We start from the raw sequence: 16,777 nt of genomic DNA, 5'->3' as shown, positions 1-16,777 counted from the left end.
CATCGAAACAAAAAGAACGTTAATTTAAAACTGTTCTTATAAGATAGAAGTTAAAATTATATTTCTCCTAATAATAATAATAAAATTTTTAAAACAAAATTGTAGGAGAATTAAAAATTGAAAGGGGTGCATGGTGAACACCCTACCTTTCAAATCTAAACAAATCAAATAAGTTTATTAAAAAAAAAATCCAAACAATAAGATTGTGTGTGTATATGTATATATATATATATATATATATATTTTTTTTTTTTTAATTGAAGAAAATAATAAGATTGTTGTAAGTAACAGTTAAATGCCCACCTCAACAAGCTATTCTTGGGCGGTTGGCAACTTGGCATAGAAAGCATACCTTATTCGTTGTTTATTAAGTTTATTTTCCTCTTAATTAAATACTACTACTTATATTTATTTATATTTATTTTTTGTTTTTTTAAACCAAAAAAATAAATACCTCAATTAGTAATAAGCAATAAAAACACGTAGAAACAATTACAACGACAACAAGAATCCCAAAGAGACTGAAATTTTTGTGATTAGAGAAGAAAGGGCTCTGAGGAAAAGGAAAAAAAAAAAAAAAGGGTCAGTGAAATTTCTTCATCTATGTTTTTCAATTCCTTAATCTGGGTCTTTTCAGATTTTTTTTTTTTTTTTTTTTTTTTTCAAATGGGTTCAATTTGTTTTTGTTATGGGTGTGAGTTATTATTGTTTTTCTGGGAAAGTTTTGATTTTTAATGTTTGAGTCCAATTTGTTGGACCCTTTGTTTGGTTGCTGAGAAAAAGCAGGAAAAAAAAAATTCCTCTGTTTTTTTATTTATTTTTTATGTTTATGCTTTTTTCTGTTTCTATTTGTCTTGGAGAAAAAAAAAAGAAAAAAAAAAGGAAGAAAGTGAAACTGAAGCAGAAGTTTTGTTAAGCTTAGTTCAGTGACATTATTATGTTTTGCCAATTTTTTTTTGAGGAGTGAAAAATTTTCCGAAATTTTATTCTGATTTCTTTGTATTGCTTCTATTTTCTCAGCGTCCTAACATAGCAGAATTTTATGTAGTGTCATTTAGTTTTCTGATCATGTGAGTGAATGTGTATGTGTGTTTGTTTCTGTTTCTCTCATGTTTCTTGTATTTTTTCTAATTATAAAGATAAGTGTCAAATTAAAGGAGCTCTTTGTGTAGTTATGCTTGATGCTCTGTTTGGCTGCTGAGAAAAGGTAGGAAAAGGAAATTGATTATTTTTATTTTTTTAGATCATCTATTGCTAAATAGGAAATCAAATTTTACCTCTCTTGACTCGGTCTTGGTGATTTATTTATTTTTTTTCGGGGGAGGTGGGGGGTTAGTTATTATTGGCTATTGAGAATCCAAATCAAATTAGGAAAGAAAAATTTCAAAATTTTATTTATAAAACTAGTTATATTTCCGCAAATGCTTTTTTTTTTTTTTTTAATTTTTTTTTGCAAATATAGATTTTATCAAATTCATGGCCTTAGTAAAATCTTTCATTTGTTTGCTTTATCTTCCAATGGTTTTATCATTGTGAACCTTGTGTCTACTCCTTCCTTTGAAATGTTACAATATTTACAATATTCATGTCTCATTTTTCAAATGCTGAATATATATATATATTGAATGATCTTCGTTTTGCCTAGTTTCTTACATTCATTGTATGATTTTTGAATAACAGTTATTCCACGCCAGTATCATCAATTATGAGATTTAAGAAAGGGAATAAAGTGGAAGTATTAAGCAAAAGGGAGGTGCCTTCAGGCTCCTGGCGTTGTGCTGAGATTATCTGCGGTAATGGCCACAACTACACCATTAGATATGACGGGTATGAGCAGGCCAATGGCAAGACTGTTTTGGAGAGGGTATCCAGGAAGGCTATTAGGCCTTGCCCTCCTCCACTTGAAATTTCAGGGAGCTGGGTTCCTGGTGATGTTGTGGAGGTGTTTGACAATTTTTCTTGGAAAATGTCAACAATTTCACAGGTTTTGGGGAAAAATTATTATAAGGTGAGGATACTTGGATCCTCTCAGGAATTTGAAGTCTTAAAGTTTGACATCCGGGTGAGGCAGTCTTGGCAAGACAACAAATGGGTTGTGATTGGAAAGGTAATTTAGTATGAATCTATTTTAATCTGCAATTTCTTCTTTAAAATTCCCAGTTCAATGTGTGTGTGTGTGTGTGTGTGTGTGTGTGTGTGTGTGTGTTTTGTGGGGTTTGGCATCTATTTATATGTACAGTCCCATAAATAATGACCTGAAGTTGAGATAGATTCTGTCTTTTTGAGTGAATGTTGTATGAAATTTTCAAGCCATTTAGGACTGTAGAGCTATACATCTAGTTACCTTGTAATTTCCAACTGCTATATATTTTATACAAATGAGTGCAGACTGAAAATGAGTTTTATATATTTGTTTAATGTGCGAACTTTTTTGTTTATTCTGTGCTTCTGCATGCAGGGTTCTGGCAATTTTGAAGATGGAAAACATGATGAAAATTCAACTCTGAAATACAATCTAAATTTAAGCTCACAAGTTCACAATAGAACCATAAGGATAAAAATACGTGTAAAAGATGACTGCTTTCCTGTTAAGAACAGAATGAATTTCCCAGATTCCCACATTGTTTCTTCTAAAACTTTGAAGAGAGGATCGCCCTACTGCTACTCTGGAGTTGAAGCATATGCTGGAGTTGCCCAGAAATTTAGAGCAATAGAAAAAGAGGGCAGGTGTCACCGATTGAATGCTGCCAATTCATCCACATTGCCCAAACAGGTAGATGCTGATGCTTTCCAGAGAGACATGGTGGGTGAAGAATGCATAAATGCTTCTTTTAACAACAAAACAACTGGGATTTCTGAAGTGGATGTAGAAAGGAGGAAACCAACTGGCGCTGTTGGTTGTTCATTTGCAATAAACTTAGAATCAAATTATGATGATAGTGTTACATCCTCTGTTGGTAGTTGTAGTGTCGCTAGCAACTGTTCCTATAAGTTGCCTCATCTTTCTGGAGGCCGTATTGATAATGATGATGATCATTCTAGTGATGCTGAATCTTTTAGTCAGAGGGGATACAAGGAAGTAAATTTTCTCCTTCCTACAAAAGAGGAACTAGCAGCTGAAATCCATAGGTTAGAGTTGCATGCCTACCGTTGCACTATAGAGGCATTTCATGCTTGTGGACCTTTAAGTTGGGAACAGGAAGAATTGGTGACAAATCTTCGTCTTTCGCTCCATATATCAAACGATGAACATTTGATGGAGCTAAGAAACTTAGGTTCTGGTGTTACCAACATTCCCATTAGATGACAGTGAAATCTGGGAAATTTTTTCATTGAATTGATATCTTTTTCCCTCTAGATGTAGGATCTGATAGACATTTTCATTAATGGCCTCACGCATTGTAAGAAGTAAGATGAGATGTTTGAAGTGTATGTACCATAAAGTATAAAACATGTCAAGCAATGGATTTTTCTAAGTTCATCCTTGTGTATCAGTTTTTCTTTTATTTTTCTTCTGGTCCTGTATTATCATGCACATCATTATGCTTAGTATCTTTTATGTTACCAAAATAGTACACCTTAAATTTGCAGACAAATGACAGATAATGAGAATGTCATATCTGACCATCCTGTTGTATCTTTAAGGATTTGTAGAATAATAGACATGCCAGATCAGATTTCTTCTGTACTACATCAGTTTATTGCTGAAATTTGTACTTTTGTGATATAAAAGGATCTTACTTGGTCACTTGAGGCCTTTGAAAAGTGTGCTCATGACTTCCCTGCAAATGTGTCATTTTTATCTTTCCCACTTCTTTCATAATAACGGAGTTAGAAAGATTGTTTTATTTCGGAATTCCTTGAGGAGTAACAAAGCAGTTCCATGCTTTCTAAATTTTATATGCATATGTTGCTTGATTTATCCTTTGAACTCAGTTATCTCTATACCATTTGGCAGTGTAAGCAATTACATTTGAGGACATTATTGATGCTTCCCCTGCATTTTCCAGGGCCGAAGTAGGAGGCTTGTGCACCTCACTCCCAAACTTCTAAAGATGATGTTGGGGTTTGCCACCTTTCTCTCGGTCTGAAATTTCTGGAACAGCTGAAGATGAGCCACTGATTTTGTTATTTTCTGTGGTCACTGCATTCTTCCATTTCAGGCCACCTGTGAGCCTTAGATATCTGTGTTGATGAACGATGTAAGACCAGAATCTTGTGGCTGCCACAGGATGACCTGTTATGTGGATGATTGAAAGGTTTTGTTTCAAACCTTTGATTCAGTTCATCCTTATATAACATTTTTTTTTACTTGCTGATGTGTGTTTTATTCACCATTCTTTTTAATTGATCAAACGTAACTTTCCTACTTTTTTATTCTTTATACTTGAATCCTAAAAGGATTTGAAAAATTTTGAAGCCTGGTTGAGGGTCCTGCAAAATTTCGAATGCACGCTTTGGACCATGTGCTTTATGACCATTGGGTGAATTCTGTTTAAGACACTATCAGATTGTGTATTTCTCTCCATATGCATGCACTGCACTGTCAATAAGGGCACAGAAGCTGTTATGAATCTTGTAATTTCAAATCAAATAGGTTATAGTCTTAGAAAAGATGCATGTCATTATGAATTCAACAAGCAACAAATTTTGCAAATAGGAATTATGCCACCCCCCCACCCCCCCCCAAAAAAAAAAAACCAAATACCTATTTGGAAGGCCAATGCATGTTAAAATGTAACATGATCATGTTTAATTTTTTTGCACGTTTGGGAAATTTATTTAAGACTTCAATTATGGTGATGATATTCTCTTTTCAATTCACAATGCCACCTATTATTGCTTACTATTTATCTTCCTTTAATAGAACACATCCAAAGACATCTTTCAAATTTTGATATATTTAAACAAAATTTGTGAAGATCTACTTGACACCCATTTAATCATTGGAACATAACAAGTCCTGAGACCCATCTTATAGTTTATTGATTATTTGTGCCCTCTTTGGGTACCATACTATTATTCCATATGTTGGCAATGCTTCTAAGTCTAAGTAACTTTTGGCAGGTAGCAGGAGGCATAGCTTTTAAGCAGTGTTCTTGTGGATCATAGCTACAAATTTTGATGATACTGATTAATGGAAATACTCTGTTGCTTTGGAAAATTAATATTACTTATTAGGTCTAGATAGATGTATGCAAATGGTAAGTCCTCATTATCATACTTGATAACCAGTACTGAAGCTTGCACTTTTAGCGTGTGTGAACTTAGGATTCCATGATCTATTGATTCTCTTAGGGTGTCCCCTCACTTGCAGTTTGAATGTACCTTGGCTTTGGATTAATGTGGTTCACCTAGTGTTGTCTCTGAACTCTTTTCCATGGAAGGTTCTATGATTCAACTACAGATACAAGTCTTTTTATTCGCATGTTTTCTCTATGCTCACCATCTGAGTCAGGTATGCCTGTTTCTCTTCTGTTAATTTCCAGCTTCTAGCTCAAGGCTCATACTGCTGCTTTCGTATTTCTGGTATATTACCTTCTGAGAAACCCCAGACATGAAGTTTGTAAGAGCACATGCTAGATGCTACCATGTAAGAAATGCTGGTCATAAGGTTGTTAGCAAGAGCATGACTTGGTATTTGGTCCAGACAACCTCTAGAGTCTAGACTTCTACATGTAATTACATGTGTATATTTCATGCAAGTACTTGTAGTGCTTGTTAATAACTAAATCATGTTGAATACAATGTGTTAACTAAGGCATGAAAATATAGTTTTAGCTTAATGATTGGCATCTAGGAATGATAAACGTAAATAATAAATGATCTGCTGATCTACGTATCCAGATCTCCAAATAGGGGTTGCGTCCACCTTAAATTTGTTGATCTGCAGCTTGGTAGGAAAGTGGCCAACTACCCTGGTGAAGCAGGTAACTATGTCCTGTTTCTCTATCAGGCTGTTTTAACTGCTAAAAGCTCAGTTCTTTCTATTTATTGCAGTTTTCTATGTTTTGAATTACTAGTGATCTGACTGGATGAGTTTGATGGATCAATATTAATCCTCAATTTTTAATTCTTTTCTTAAGCTCTGGTCATTTGGCCTGGAGCCAATAATCCACTTCAACAATTGCTTTGAATGTGGAAGAATATGTTGTAGGTATATTCGACAGTGGAACTCTACACCTAGCACACGCATGAACCATCTTTTACCCCCCTTATCTTTAGGTAGATACATAATGGTTAGCCATGTTAATTAGTTTCTTTGCTTGAACCCACTGGTTTGCTTCCATATTTGGATTAAATCAAACTAAAAGTGAAAATAACTGTTAGGGCGATAAGAAATTATGATTGTTAACTATTTTTTGGTTTGCAGTACAAGCTTATGTGTACTAGTGGCACCTTAGATAATTGACAAAATGCACACATTGTCAACAAACCATAAGAAACATTAGATCTATCCTCATGTTGTTTCAACTAACCATGAACATATTTTTGTTAACAGAGTTTAGAATTTATTACTAAATTTCAAAAGTTATGATCTAATGTTTCTTATGGTTCCCAATGCAGATGTTTTTGTCAGAAATGTTACCTTCGGCTTGGTTTTTAAAACCAATGTGGAGTATGGAGCTCATCACAAAAGCTGTGAATGATATTTTCTCCATTTATCAAACCCTTTTGCTTTCAAGAGGAAAGAACCCCTGACCATTGTCTTGGCAATTGCAGTCTACAGATTTTCAGCTATTTATTATTACCCTGTTGGCCTCCATCCCCTAAGAGTGTTGGCCTTTTGACTGTTTATCCAATTTGAGAGTGTACTTCAGCCTGGCTCTCCTTTTAGTTTTCTAGGATGGTTGTATGTATACCACCATTTGAAACAAACTGAGGAAGCCACCGTTTATAGGGACAGAGTATCTGTATTTGAGAATACAATGAAAAATAGTGATTTCTTGGGATGCTTGGATAGGATTATTTATTTATTTATTTTTGGATAAGTAACAAAGGGGCCAAGTACACGGGAAATATATAATAGGTATACCCACAATGAAACTCTAAAATTACAATAATCGATCAAATCTAATTAGTTTGTCACATATTTAATACAAAAATTACAAAAAACCTGTATCTCTTAATAAATATTATGCACATAAGCTATTGAAAATTGCAAAGTACCCAAATGGACACGATTTGAAATATTTTCACATCTCTCAAAAGATTCTAGTATTCCTTTCTTGCAATGTACATTCCACATTAAACGATAAGGAATCCTCCGCCAAACTTCTGAGTTTGATGTCAATCAAAGTAGCTTTGCCCACAAGCTAAAAATTCTAATGCATTTAGGTATTGTCACTCATAGTGGGCTAGACTAGCCTAAGGGCACAATGGGCTGGACATAGTAGGCTATTAACTAGGGTCTGCTTGGATACCGCTTATTTTGCTGAAAACTGAAAATTTATTACTGAAAAAACTATAGCAAAATAATTTTTAAAATATGAATAGTACCGTGGTACCCAGATTTACTACTTATGTGCGTTTTTTACAAGCTTGGCTAAGTTGTGAACAGTACCGTGGGACCCAACAAAAAACGCAAAACACAATATAACTTATAGGCAAATACATGCCTAGTTAACGAGTCGAGTCGAGTCGGGCCGGGCTGAAAGAGAAAACCCCAACCAATGGGCAATGTCCATTTTGTCTTTAGCTAGTTGGGCCATCAAGTTGGACCTAATGAGTTACTCATGGACTTATGTTAGCATATTATTTATTATTTTTATAAGGAAAGAATCAATTTTTATAAGGGAACAATCAATTAATTTTTTTAAAGGAAAGATTCAAAGAATTTAATATTTAATTAAAAAAATTTACAGTCAAAACTATTTAATTTTTTGTTTTGTTGATGGAAACCTATTTAATTTTTTTTGTTAAGGCTTTAAATGGTTTTTTTTTATTTTTATCTTTAATAATAAAAAATGTCAAATGGTTAATTTAAAGTTGCTAGACTACTAAAAAAATATATTTTTAGTAAACTAAGTTTAACACAATCACTTTAAGTATCTTAGTGGTTGGAGGAGTTCTTTTAAGAAATTCATCTATAATGTCTTAATATCAATCCTTCATATTCTTATATATTTTTGTTATGAATTATGAGTTATTGAGCTAGGCAACGAGATAGGCTAGCCCATTGGACACCCATGGGCATAAAAACTAGCCCATGACTTGACCTATTGGGCTAGTAGGCTACCCATGAGCCTTAATAAAAACAGGCAGGCCGTCAGACTTCTAAGTCGGATTGTGGATCATAGGCTATTTGGTGACCCTTTACATTAAACCCCAAAAAAGTTGAAGACCATAGTCCACATCTTCCCATTTCTTTTGCAAATATAATAACAGTAATAAAAATAATTTTTCTTAAATTATCTAATGTTAGTATTCTCCCCCAGCAATCCATAAAAATGGCTTAAGATCAGCTGTTAGTTTTTAAGTTCGTGATTAAAGCTAAAATCAGTCTTTTCCAAAGGCAAACCCCTTTTCTCTGCTAAAAACACATGGGCCTTGGGCTTTGAACATCTTTGTAGTCTCAATCTAGGCCTATTGATAACTTTGTCAATACTTCCACTTTGTGGGTGTATTTCTGAGCTCCAATACTTTACCATTCGGCCCAAAATAATCTTGGGCCCTGAAAAACATATGGGATGCTGCTACCCTGCTTCAAAATCATATTAGTCACCGAGTTGGTATTCAATAAGGATCACCTCTTTTGGTCCCCATGACTTGAAATAAAATAAAATATTATAAAAATGAATCTTAACATGAATAATTAACCAAGAATATAACGCCCAATGATCATGTAATGTCCACGATATTTGTTGTACAGTATGGGTTTATATTATTTTACATAGCCAGGCATGAGACAGCTACTCTAATCCCTCCATTAAAGCTGAATCAAGGAAACAAATGTGGGTATTGGCAGCTTAATGCACAAACTTGGATTTTTTTATTTTTTTATTGCAGAATGTACTAGTCCTTTTTATATTGGAAAATTTTTCCTTCATATAAAAGCTTGAAGAAAACATTAATTAGGAGGGTAATAGGACAGGTGGTTCTGCCACTAAAATGACCAACAAAGTGCCAAGTTGACATTCATTGTGCAGTATATGCTACATTATAAGACGCACACAATTGTAAATGGACTGCTCAGATGCCTTACTTATAAATGCCTTATTTATTTGAGGTTGATTGGGTTCCCTCTTTTTATAAGTCCTCGAGACTCAAAAGGTGGGGTTGATGGATATGAAGCCTACAAATGAGTCGTGCATTTATGTGGCTCCACCAAATCCTCGGCCATTGTCTCATTCACTTCCTTCATGATTGGAACTCCCATGTGATGATGCCTCTGAGTGAGAGCAAGAGAGAGAAGTAAATTAGCTTTTGATTGGAATGGTAAATAGTCCAAATTCCTAAACTAAACTAACTGTGTTTATAAGTTTTGATAGAAATGAGAGGAGAGGGGAATGGTTTTATTTGAATATTTTAAAAATTACGTAGAGTGAATGAGAATGGATATCTCTCTTTTATTTTTAATGCATTCTTAGATATTTTAAAAATTAAAGGGAGAAGATGAAAGAACAATAGTCATATAAAATGATAATTATGGTTCTCCTTTACTAATTTTAAAGAATAGATATAAATTGATACCATAAGAGCAAACTCGACATTCTTTTAATATAAATGGAACCCTTGGCCCCCTCCTCACTTCATAAATTCCTCCAATTTGGCGGAATTTAAAAGGACAACTTAGGAGGGGTAGGACACCCCTCTAAATCCCACCTCCCCCACAGAAAACATTCAAACAAGATTTATAAAACCACACCCCTCCTCTTCCCTATACTTTCCCATCCACCCCCTCTATCCAAACAAGCTATAGATTGTCAATATTTTGAACATATTAGGTGTAGGAGCCTAAGGAGGGTTCCCCTTCCTTGTGTGTAACATGAAGCCGTGAACATTTTCTAGTTTCATAACAATACAACATGATAGATGTAGGTCGAATAGAGTTATTGGTAAGAGCTAGTGAGCAGAGTAGGATCTATTTTGTTTAACATCAAGTCAAAACCAGCTCTTCTTGCATCCAACCTCGTTCATTCTATTCGACATGCCAAGTGGCATATCTTGGGTTAGGCTCAGAGAAACACTTGAAGATTTCAGACATGTAAACTATTAGCCATGAAGATAACGAGAAAATAACTTTCATGTAGAGACTGTGGATTAAGCTTGCAAAGCATATGATGATTCAAATAATCTCAGTGAGTCACTCATTTGAATGATCTCTAGAAGATTTGTCAAAGGTGAACACACTAAATTAGAGGGACATTAGTGTGGCATTGGCCAAAACTCCCTTGATACTTAAGTTGTCACTCATAATACCAAAATCGCAAATGTCGAAGTGTTTAGGAATTTCTCTCACACCTTGACAAGTTTGTGTCTGGGGTTAATTTATACAATGCATTTGTGATTTTCATGATTTCCTCCACTTTTTGTAAGTGGGGTGTAGAAGTGTCATGGTTATGGTTTTGGATAAACGTCTTGAGATTTGTACCCATGTATGTTACCCTCACTGGATCATTTCTCTATGTGAGGGCGGTCAATAATTTATAATTATTGTGTGTAATCATGATGTATGCTGATGGATGTTTTTCGTCTACTTAGATTATAAAGAGCTATTTTTAGCAATTTACTATAGCATGTCGCATAATTTTAGCTAAAATAGCTCATTGGGTGGAAGTGTGTTTTACCACTTTGTTATTATAGTATTTGCTATTTTAGCAATTTGAAGGGTTTTGGCACACCCAATACTAATGCTTGTATAAACTATCCAAACAAAGTGTTCCCAAATTATGCAATCTAAATGTAGTACTATCTATTGAATATTAAAAATTATCCAAACAAGGTATTCGCAAATCATGCAATCCAAACACAAATCTCAAAATTGTAGTATAGTACTTTATACAATTGAACATTAGAGTAATGATGCAAGATTTCTCAAAATTATAGGTCAGTACTTTCTACTGAACTACTAAAAATTACTAAGAGTAGTGATGAGAGGATGGATATTAGGACGAAGATTTGGATCCTTCTCAACACATGTTGGGGCCACATCCACCAGGTCTAATATGATGTCCAAGTCACCCCCATTCTTAGCCAACCTTCTTGTTAGGCTTTAACGTGCCCCTTGCTCTATTTTCAATTTCGCCTTGTCGACTATGGTTTTTCATTGCATTTAGTGAAGATAATCTCTTATACCACAGGTACACAGCCTTATTGAAAATATTCTAATTTTTATTTATTTAATAGGGCTTGATTGAAGCCCAACCCTACTGATAAATCTCTTTCACTATGTGAATAAGACACAGGAGCAGATCTTGGGATCTGCTTGTACATTCGTACATCACATAGTGTTTTAATTCATCAATGCCTGCAGGAGAACGTGCTCGATGTAAATTGAATGAGAGCACCCTCATTGTACCCTTTTTCCTCTGAAAACTAACATAATTACATCTGGTATACTGCCAAATTCAGCTAAAGTCTTTCATTCTTAGTAATCTCCAAGAAATCAATCATATGGAGTGAGATTTCTGTGCTCACTGAAACAGTAAGATATGGATACGTGGACTAATAGAGAAATGACATGTTCAATGCTCTATGCTCACGGGAGCACAATTTGGCTAATCATGCGAAACAGATGAGAGAGAGCCAAAGCTTCTGCCAATTCTGAATTCTGAATTTTGTTGTATGACAGACCGACAAAGTTTCATTAATCAAGGGGCAGACATTAGCCAGCTCAATTGCTTTGGCATTAGTGTAAAATTAGGGGACATTCCAGATTAATTTAAGGTGGTTTTTCGTTTATATATATCACTCTACCTCTACCATAGACATGTAGTTCTTAACCATTTACTAGGAATTTGAGCTTCAATTCAATAAACTGAGAATATATATATACATGGGTCCTGCTAAATATAACTAACCCCATTTTATTATATACTTCCTATAGGATAATACCATAAGCTAGCACGTTTGGACATTTAGACAACAGTTTTCAACCAGATGGCTCTCAATTATCAAACTTTTGTCAAGCTATTTTCAAGTCTATTTGTTAGATTAAAGTTATTAGACTCTCAATATGAGCCTTGGAGCTGAATAACATTTGTCCATATGTGTCACAACTAAACTTCCGCTTGTACCTTAGGGTCAACATTAAGGACCTTTCATGGAACAAGAACATGCTCTGTAAATTAAAGAAACAGAGTGAAATCATATGGTTAAAAATACCCTAGTTGACTTCTAAATTAACTAGTCAATTAATAAATGGTATCAAGAAAGACACGTACGGACATCCACTTAGATAGATTAAGGTTTCAAAACTCTTATAACTCTTTGTAAAAGTCTTCCCCACACTTAACATGTATGTTAAAATCATGTCAATTAAATGTCATTTATTCACTTATTGTCTAATTTGAAATTGATATATTTAGTAGATTTTTGAAATGTAAGAAAGTTATATATATATTTTTTAAGCATTTTTATATGAAATGTTTTATTATCCAATCATTTTGATATTTGACAAGTATGATGGACAAACATATTATATTATGATAATAGGTTTCAAAAAAAAAAAAAAAAAACCAATACAATCAAATTTCATTAAATGGTGTGATATTATAAAATAAAAATTAAACCTAGCTTCCATTTTTTTATGAAAAAAAAAATATATATATTATGTCCATATTTTCATGTCTCATATATAGAGGTAAGAGGACCACAAGCCGAAGTAGTAATACATTTTTAATGTACCTTGACCTTTTAAGATAGATCTATTGGAATGTAAACTTTGTCATCTAGCAAGTTGGAAGGAGACACTGCCTATGTGCTGTGCCACCGTGGAAGCATGCTTAAGACATAGAACAAAAACGAGCAAAAGGCTCCCTATAAAAATGACAAAAGAAAAAAAAAAAAAAAAAAATCAGCAACTAAGATTATGACATGGGTTACTGCAATAAAGAAAATGGGGTTTATATATGAAGAATCATGAGTACGTGAAACATATTCTTTTCTTATGTGATTGGAGAATCCTAAAGGCAATGCTAGCTGCCTCTTCTAGTACAGGCCCTTAATAAGGAAATGATAATTATGCAGATAATTTATAATAATAGTAGTAGCTAGTAATAATGCCAATGTCCTTGTAGCACATAGTTCAAGATTAGCAAGGTGATAAGGAAGAATAAACAGGGTATAATCACCATTAATAACCACACGATGTGTCTCTGCAAAGAGAGGTAGGGAGAGAAAAAGAGGATGTACATGCCGAAAGAGGTGGTTTTTAAGTAATTGAAAATTAGGTTCATAAGGTAATTATGGATGAGATCACATGCTTGATAGCATGCTATTGATTCCTTTGACAAAAGCTAAGAAACACCAAAATAGAAGACAGGAGAGAGATCTACCCCAAAACCACATGCTTCCTGGGGACCATCAAAGCTCTCTCCAAAATTAAGAGCTTCCCCACAAGAGCATGCATTAGAAGATCCCAAAAAACTAATACAAAAATGAAATGTTGTTTATCTCAAATCTTACTCTCTTAATTTACTTAAAACTCAAAGTCCTAAGCCCCATAAAGGAGAATAGAATGTAATTATAAAATTAAAAAAAGAAGTACATTTGCATGCTGGACTACTGTTACCTTTGCTTTTAAAGAACATTTCATGCCTTGGGTACTGCATTTGTCCTTGCTTTTTAATCTTGTAGTAACACAAAGCTCACTCATTTGGGTGCCCAAGTGTTTTATTTTAATGAAGATGCAACTTGCCCCAATCTTTAAGGGATGGAAACTTCTCTTTGGATTGTGGAAAATCCCTTTTTCCATTTCCTATGGATTATTGAAATCTTTCCTTTGGAGAATGTTTGGACACACAATAAAATGCTATTAGGAAAAATATTTTTCAAACTAATGAAAAATTGAGTTTCCTAATAGCATGTAGCATGCTGTTTGAGTGTTTGTTTTTGGTAGTAAAGTCAAGGAAACATGTCTCTTAACATAGTAAAGAAAAGTAAAAAGTAAACTATATATGTATTATTTCTTCTAACCTATAAGGATTTTAAAATTTTTAATTACTTGAAAGCTGGCAGCATGAGTTATTATTTATTTTTAATGGCATCCCAATTACAATAAAGCCATGTCCCATCATATGAAAATCAACAATTTTTTAATTAATTAGAAAACTATTTTGATAGGACAACGCTAATTGTCACAACATTTGACATGACCCTCAAACATAACTTACTATTTTTGCAAGTTGATATTTAGTGTAAATGTGTTCATGTTAAAATGGGTCAAAACAATTTGACATGATTAATAAATGTGCCAATTTTGTTTTGATGTATTTAACCTGCAATCAAGCTGAAATGACTTGGTCAATTATTTGTGTCAAATTAAATAGGCCTACTCATATTTGACACAATTCCCATTGAATCCATATTAATAAATGAAAATTTAATTTTATCCAAAATGAATTTGAATTTTATAAATAAAATTGAGTAATTAAACGAATTTTAGTGGTCATATTGGTAAATTCTTCTCTGTCACTTTAAACTCTTCAAGCCAAAATATTGAAAAATTAAAAAGAAAAAAAAAATCTCACTTCATTTCATTTTGGCTAAAATCCAAATTACAACATCTAAATTTAAGCCAATTGTCATTTTCATTCTTAAAATTTCAACTTTTTCAAATTGATCATCACAGTTCCTATTTGTTGTCAAATTAGTCATCCTATCCTTTAAATTTAAGCAAGTCATTTCCAATTTTAAAGATCCAATTTTGTCAAATCCATCATCAAAAGTTGCCATTTTGTTGTCAATTTGATCCCATGGCCCACTCTTGTTAAAAGTTGTCATTATGCAAATTAAAAAATTTAGTATTAATTTTTTTATAAACGTATTGAAATTATTCATGTTTGTGTCAACCCGACATGACTTATTTGTTGAGCATATTACATGGGTCATGTCATATTAACCCGCTTAGTCAACATAACATGATAGAGTTGAAAGGTTTTAACACGATTATTAAATGAGTTGTGTTTGTATGAACCATTTAGACGATACTTCTATCTCAACACAATATGAACATGATTGAGACAACACCTCATAAAAAATGATATGCTAGTTATCATAGTTGTCATTTTTGGATTATATTGATTGAAAATGGTTTAGGGTCGTGTCCGTGTTAACCCAACATGTGTTTATAAAGATTTTGATAACGAGTGTTCTAAGTTAACAAATTAAAAAATAATAAATACTTGATTATACACCGTCATGTAATGGATCTATCAATAATTCATTGGTTTTCATACACATATTCATTATGATGCGTGTTTTCCTGATATTTAGCATAATTTTTTTTTTTTTGAAGATATATTTAGCATAATTTGAATTTTCTAAAAAAGATATTATTTATTGTAATATTAAGTGCATCTTAACTCTGTGTATTAAAGGCATAGTTAAGAAAAGCCATATAATACGTTTATGATCCATTTGAGTTTCTCTACCAAGGAATAATGGTTTTAAAGAGGATCATAGGAGTATTTTATTGCAAAGAGAGCTGCACTATTGGTCGATAATGGAAGATGCGCACATCAATGCTCAAAATGGAGTATAAATAACATAAAATGAAGCAGCTTAGAAACCTAGCAATTTCTATGGGGTTTCGCAATCTTAACTGGTAACCATTAGCCCAAGTATAAAAATCAACGACAACCCATGAAACCAGCAAAATTTAATGTGCACGTCTATGCATTGGTAAGTGGAATATAATGTAAATCTCCATGTAAAACTTGAGCCCCTCCTGTCAATTGCAGCCAAGACACCCATTCTATACATAGACAGCAATGTCCCTTACAAAATACTCCTCTCTATCCCCTCTAAAAATAACCCACTATTCTATATGCTAAGCAACGAGGAAAGACCTCTTTCAATTTTTATTTAGATGTAAGATAGGCGGGGCAATTAGAGGGGAACTTTTTCTCTTAAGCAACAAAGAGCAGTTTTCAATATATGTCATCTTTGTATGTTTTGGCCCTTTCAGGCTTGACGATGAGGGTAAGTATTCTATGGTTTGAAAATAATATTTCTCTCTCACATAATAATAAGTCTTACAAATTAAATTGATGATAGAATTCACCATTAATGTGAGTGATGAAAGCATTGAATTGATGAATGACTTTCCATTTTGTGGCGGTCATAAATTACCCAATAAGAAAGTAATATCTCTTTCTCTCACATAATAATAATTCTTATGAATTAAGTTGACATTAAAATTCATCATTAATGTGACTAACGAAAGCATTGAATTAAATAACTTTCTACTTTGTCTTTGTGGTGGTCATAAATTACCCAATAAAAATTCCTATTTATTACTCAAAAAATAAATTACCTGACCATAATTGCATCATGCCCTTTAAAGGAGAATTAATTGCCATCAGTTAAATTTAGGAAAAAAAGAAATGATTGCCACCAATTACCATCTTCTTCAGTTACAAAAATTAAATGTACGTAGCTTGTTGCATAACTCCATCCGCAAAAAACGCTGAATTTGGGGCTCACTGATCACACTTGTTTAATTAATAATTACTCAACAAAAACAAAAACAAAAAACAAAATAAAAATAATAAACTTAATCCCCAGGAAGCATGAAGCACATCCTTGCTTAACACGGAAAACTTTTTGCAGA

General features: G+C 33.3%; 2 protein-coding genes across 4 annotated transcripts; both read left to right on the top strand.

The window, feature by feature from the left end:
- The first annotated feature begins 381 nt into the window (after positions 1–381).
- On the top strand, positions 382–3,481 carry LOC126715326 (uncharacterized). Of its 2 annotated transcripts, none has more exons than XM_050415884.1 (3): positions 382–582; positions 1,681–2,107; positions 2,459–3,481. In XM_050415884.1, exons 2-3 carry the CDS (start codon positions 1,706–1,708, stop codon positions 3,305–3,307), a joined length of 1,251 nt encoding a protein of 416 aa, XP_050271841.1. In that variant the 5' UTR covers positions 382–582; positions 1,681–1,705; the 3' UTR covers positions 3,308–3,481. The 2 variants fall into 2 exon arrangements, with proteins under 2 accessions (XP_050271841.1, XP_050271840.1); XM_050415883.1 differs by lacking the exon at positions 382–582 and adding an exon at positions 876–1,207.
- A 619-nt stretch (positions 3,482–4,100) lies between these two features.
- On the top strand, positions 4,101–6,953 carry LOC126715327 (uncharacterized). Of its 2 annotated transcripts, XM_050415885.1 has the most exons (5): positions 4,101–5,204; positions 5,318–5,458; positions 5,848–5,930; positions 6,087–6,225; positions 6,568–6,953. In XM_050415885.1, the coding sequence occupies exons 2-5, from the start codon at positions 5,428–5,430 to the stop codon at positions 6,648–6,650; spliced, it is 336 nt and encodes a 111-aa protein (XP_050271842.1). In that variant the 5' UTR covers positions 4,101–5,204; positions 5,318–5,427; the 3' UTR covers positions 6,651–6,953. The 2 variants fall into 2 exon arrangements, with proteins under 2 accessions (XP_050271842.1, XP_050271843.1); XM_050415886.1 differs by lacking the exon at positions 6,087–6,225 and having other exon boundaries at positions 4,101–5,458.
- Positions 6,954–16,777: the final 9,824 nt, after the last annotated feature.

This window comes from Quercus robur, chromosome 2 (genome assembly GCF_932294415.1).
Source record: "Quercus robur chromosome 2, dhQueRobu3.1, whole genome shotgun sequence".
NCBI classification, from domain to species: Eukaryota; Viridiplantae; Streptophyta; class Magnoliopsida; order Fagales; family Fagaceae; genus Quercus; species Quercus robur.
This window is presented reverse-complemented; position numbering and strand designations above follow the sequence as displayed.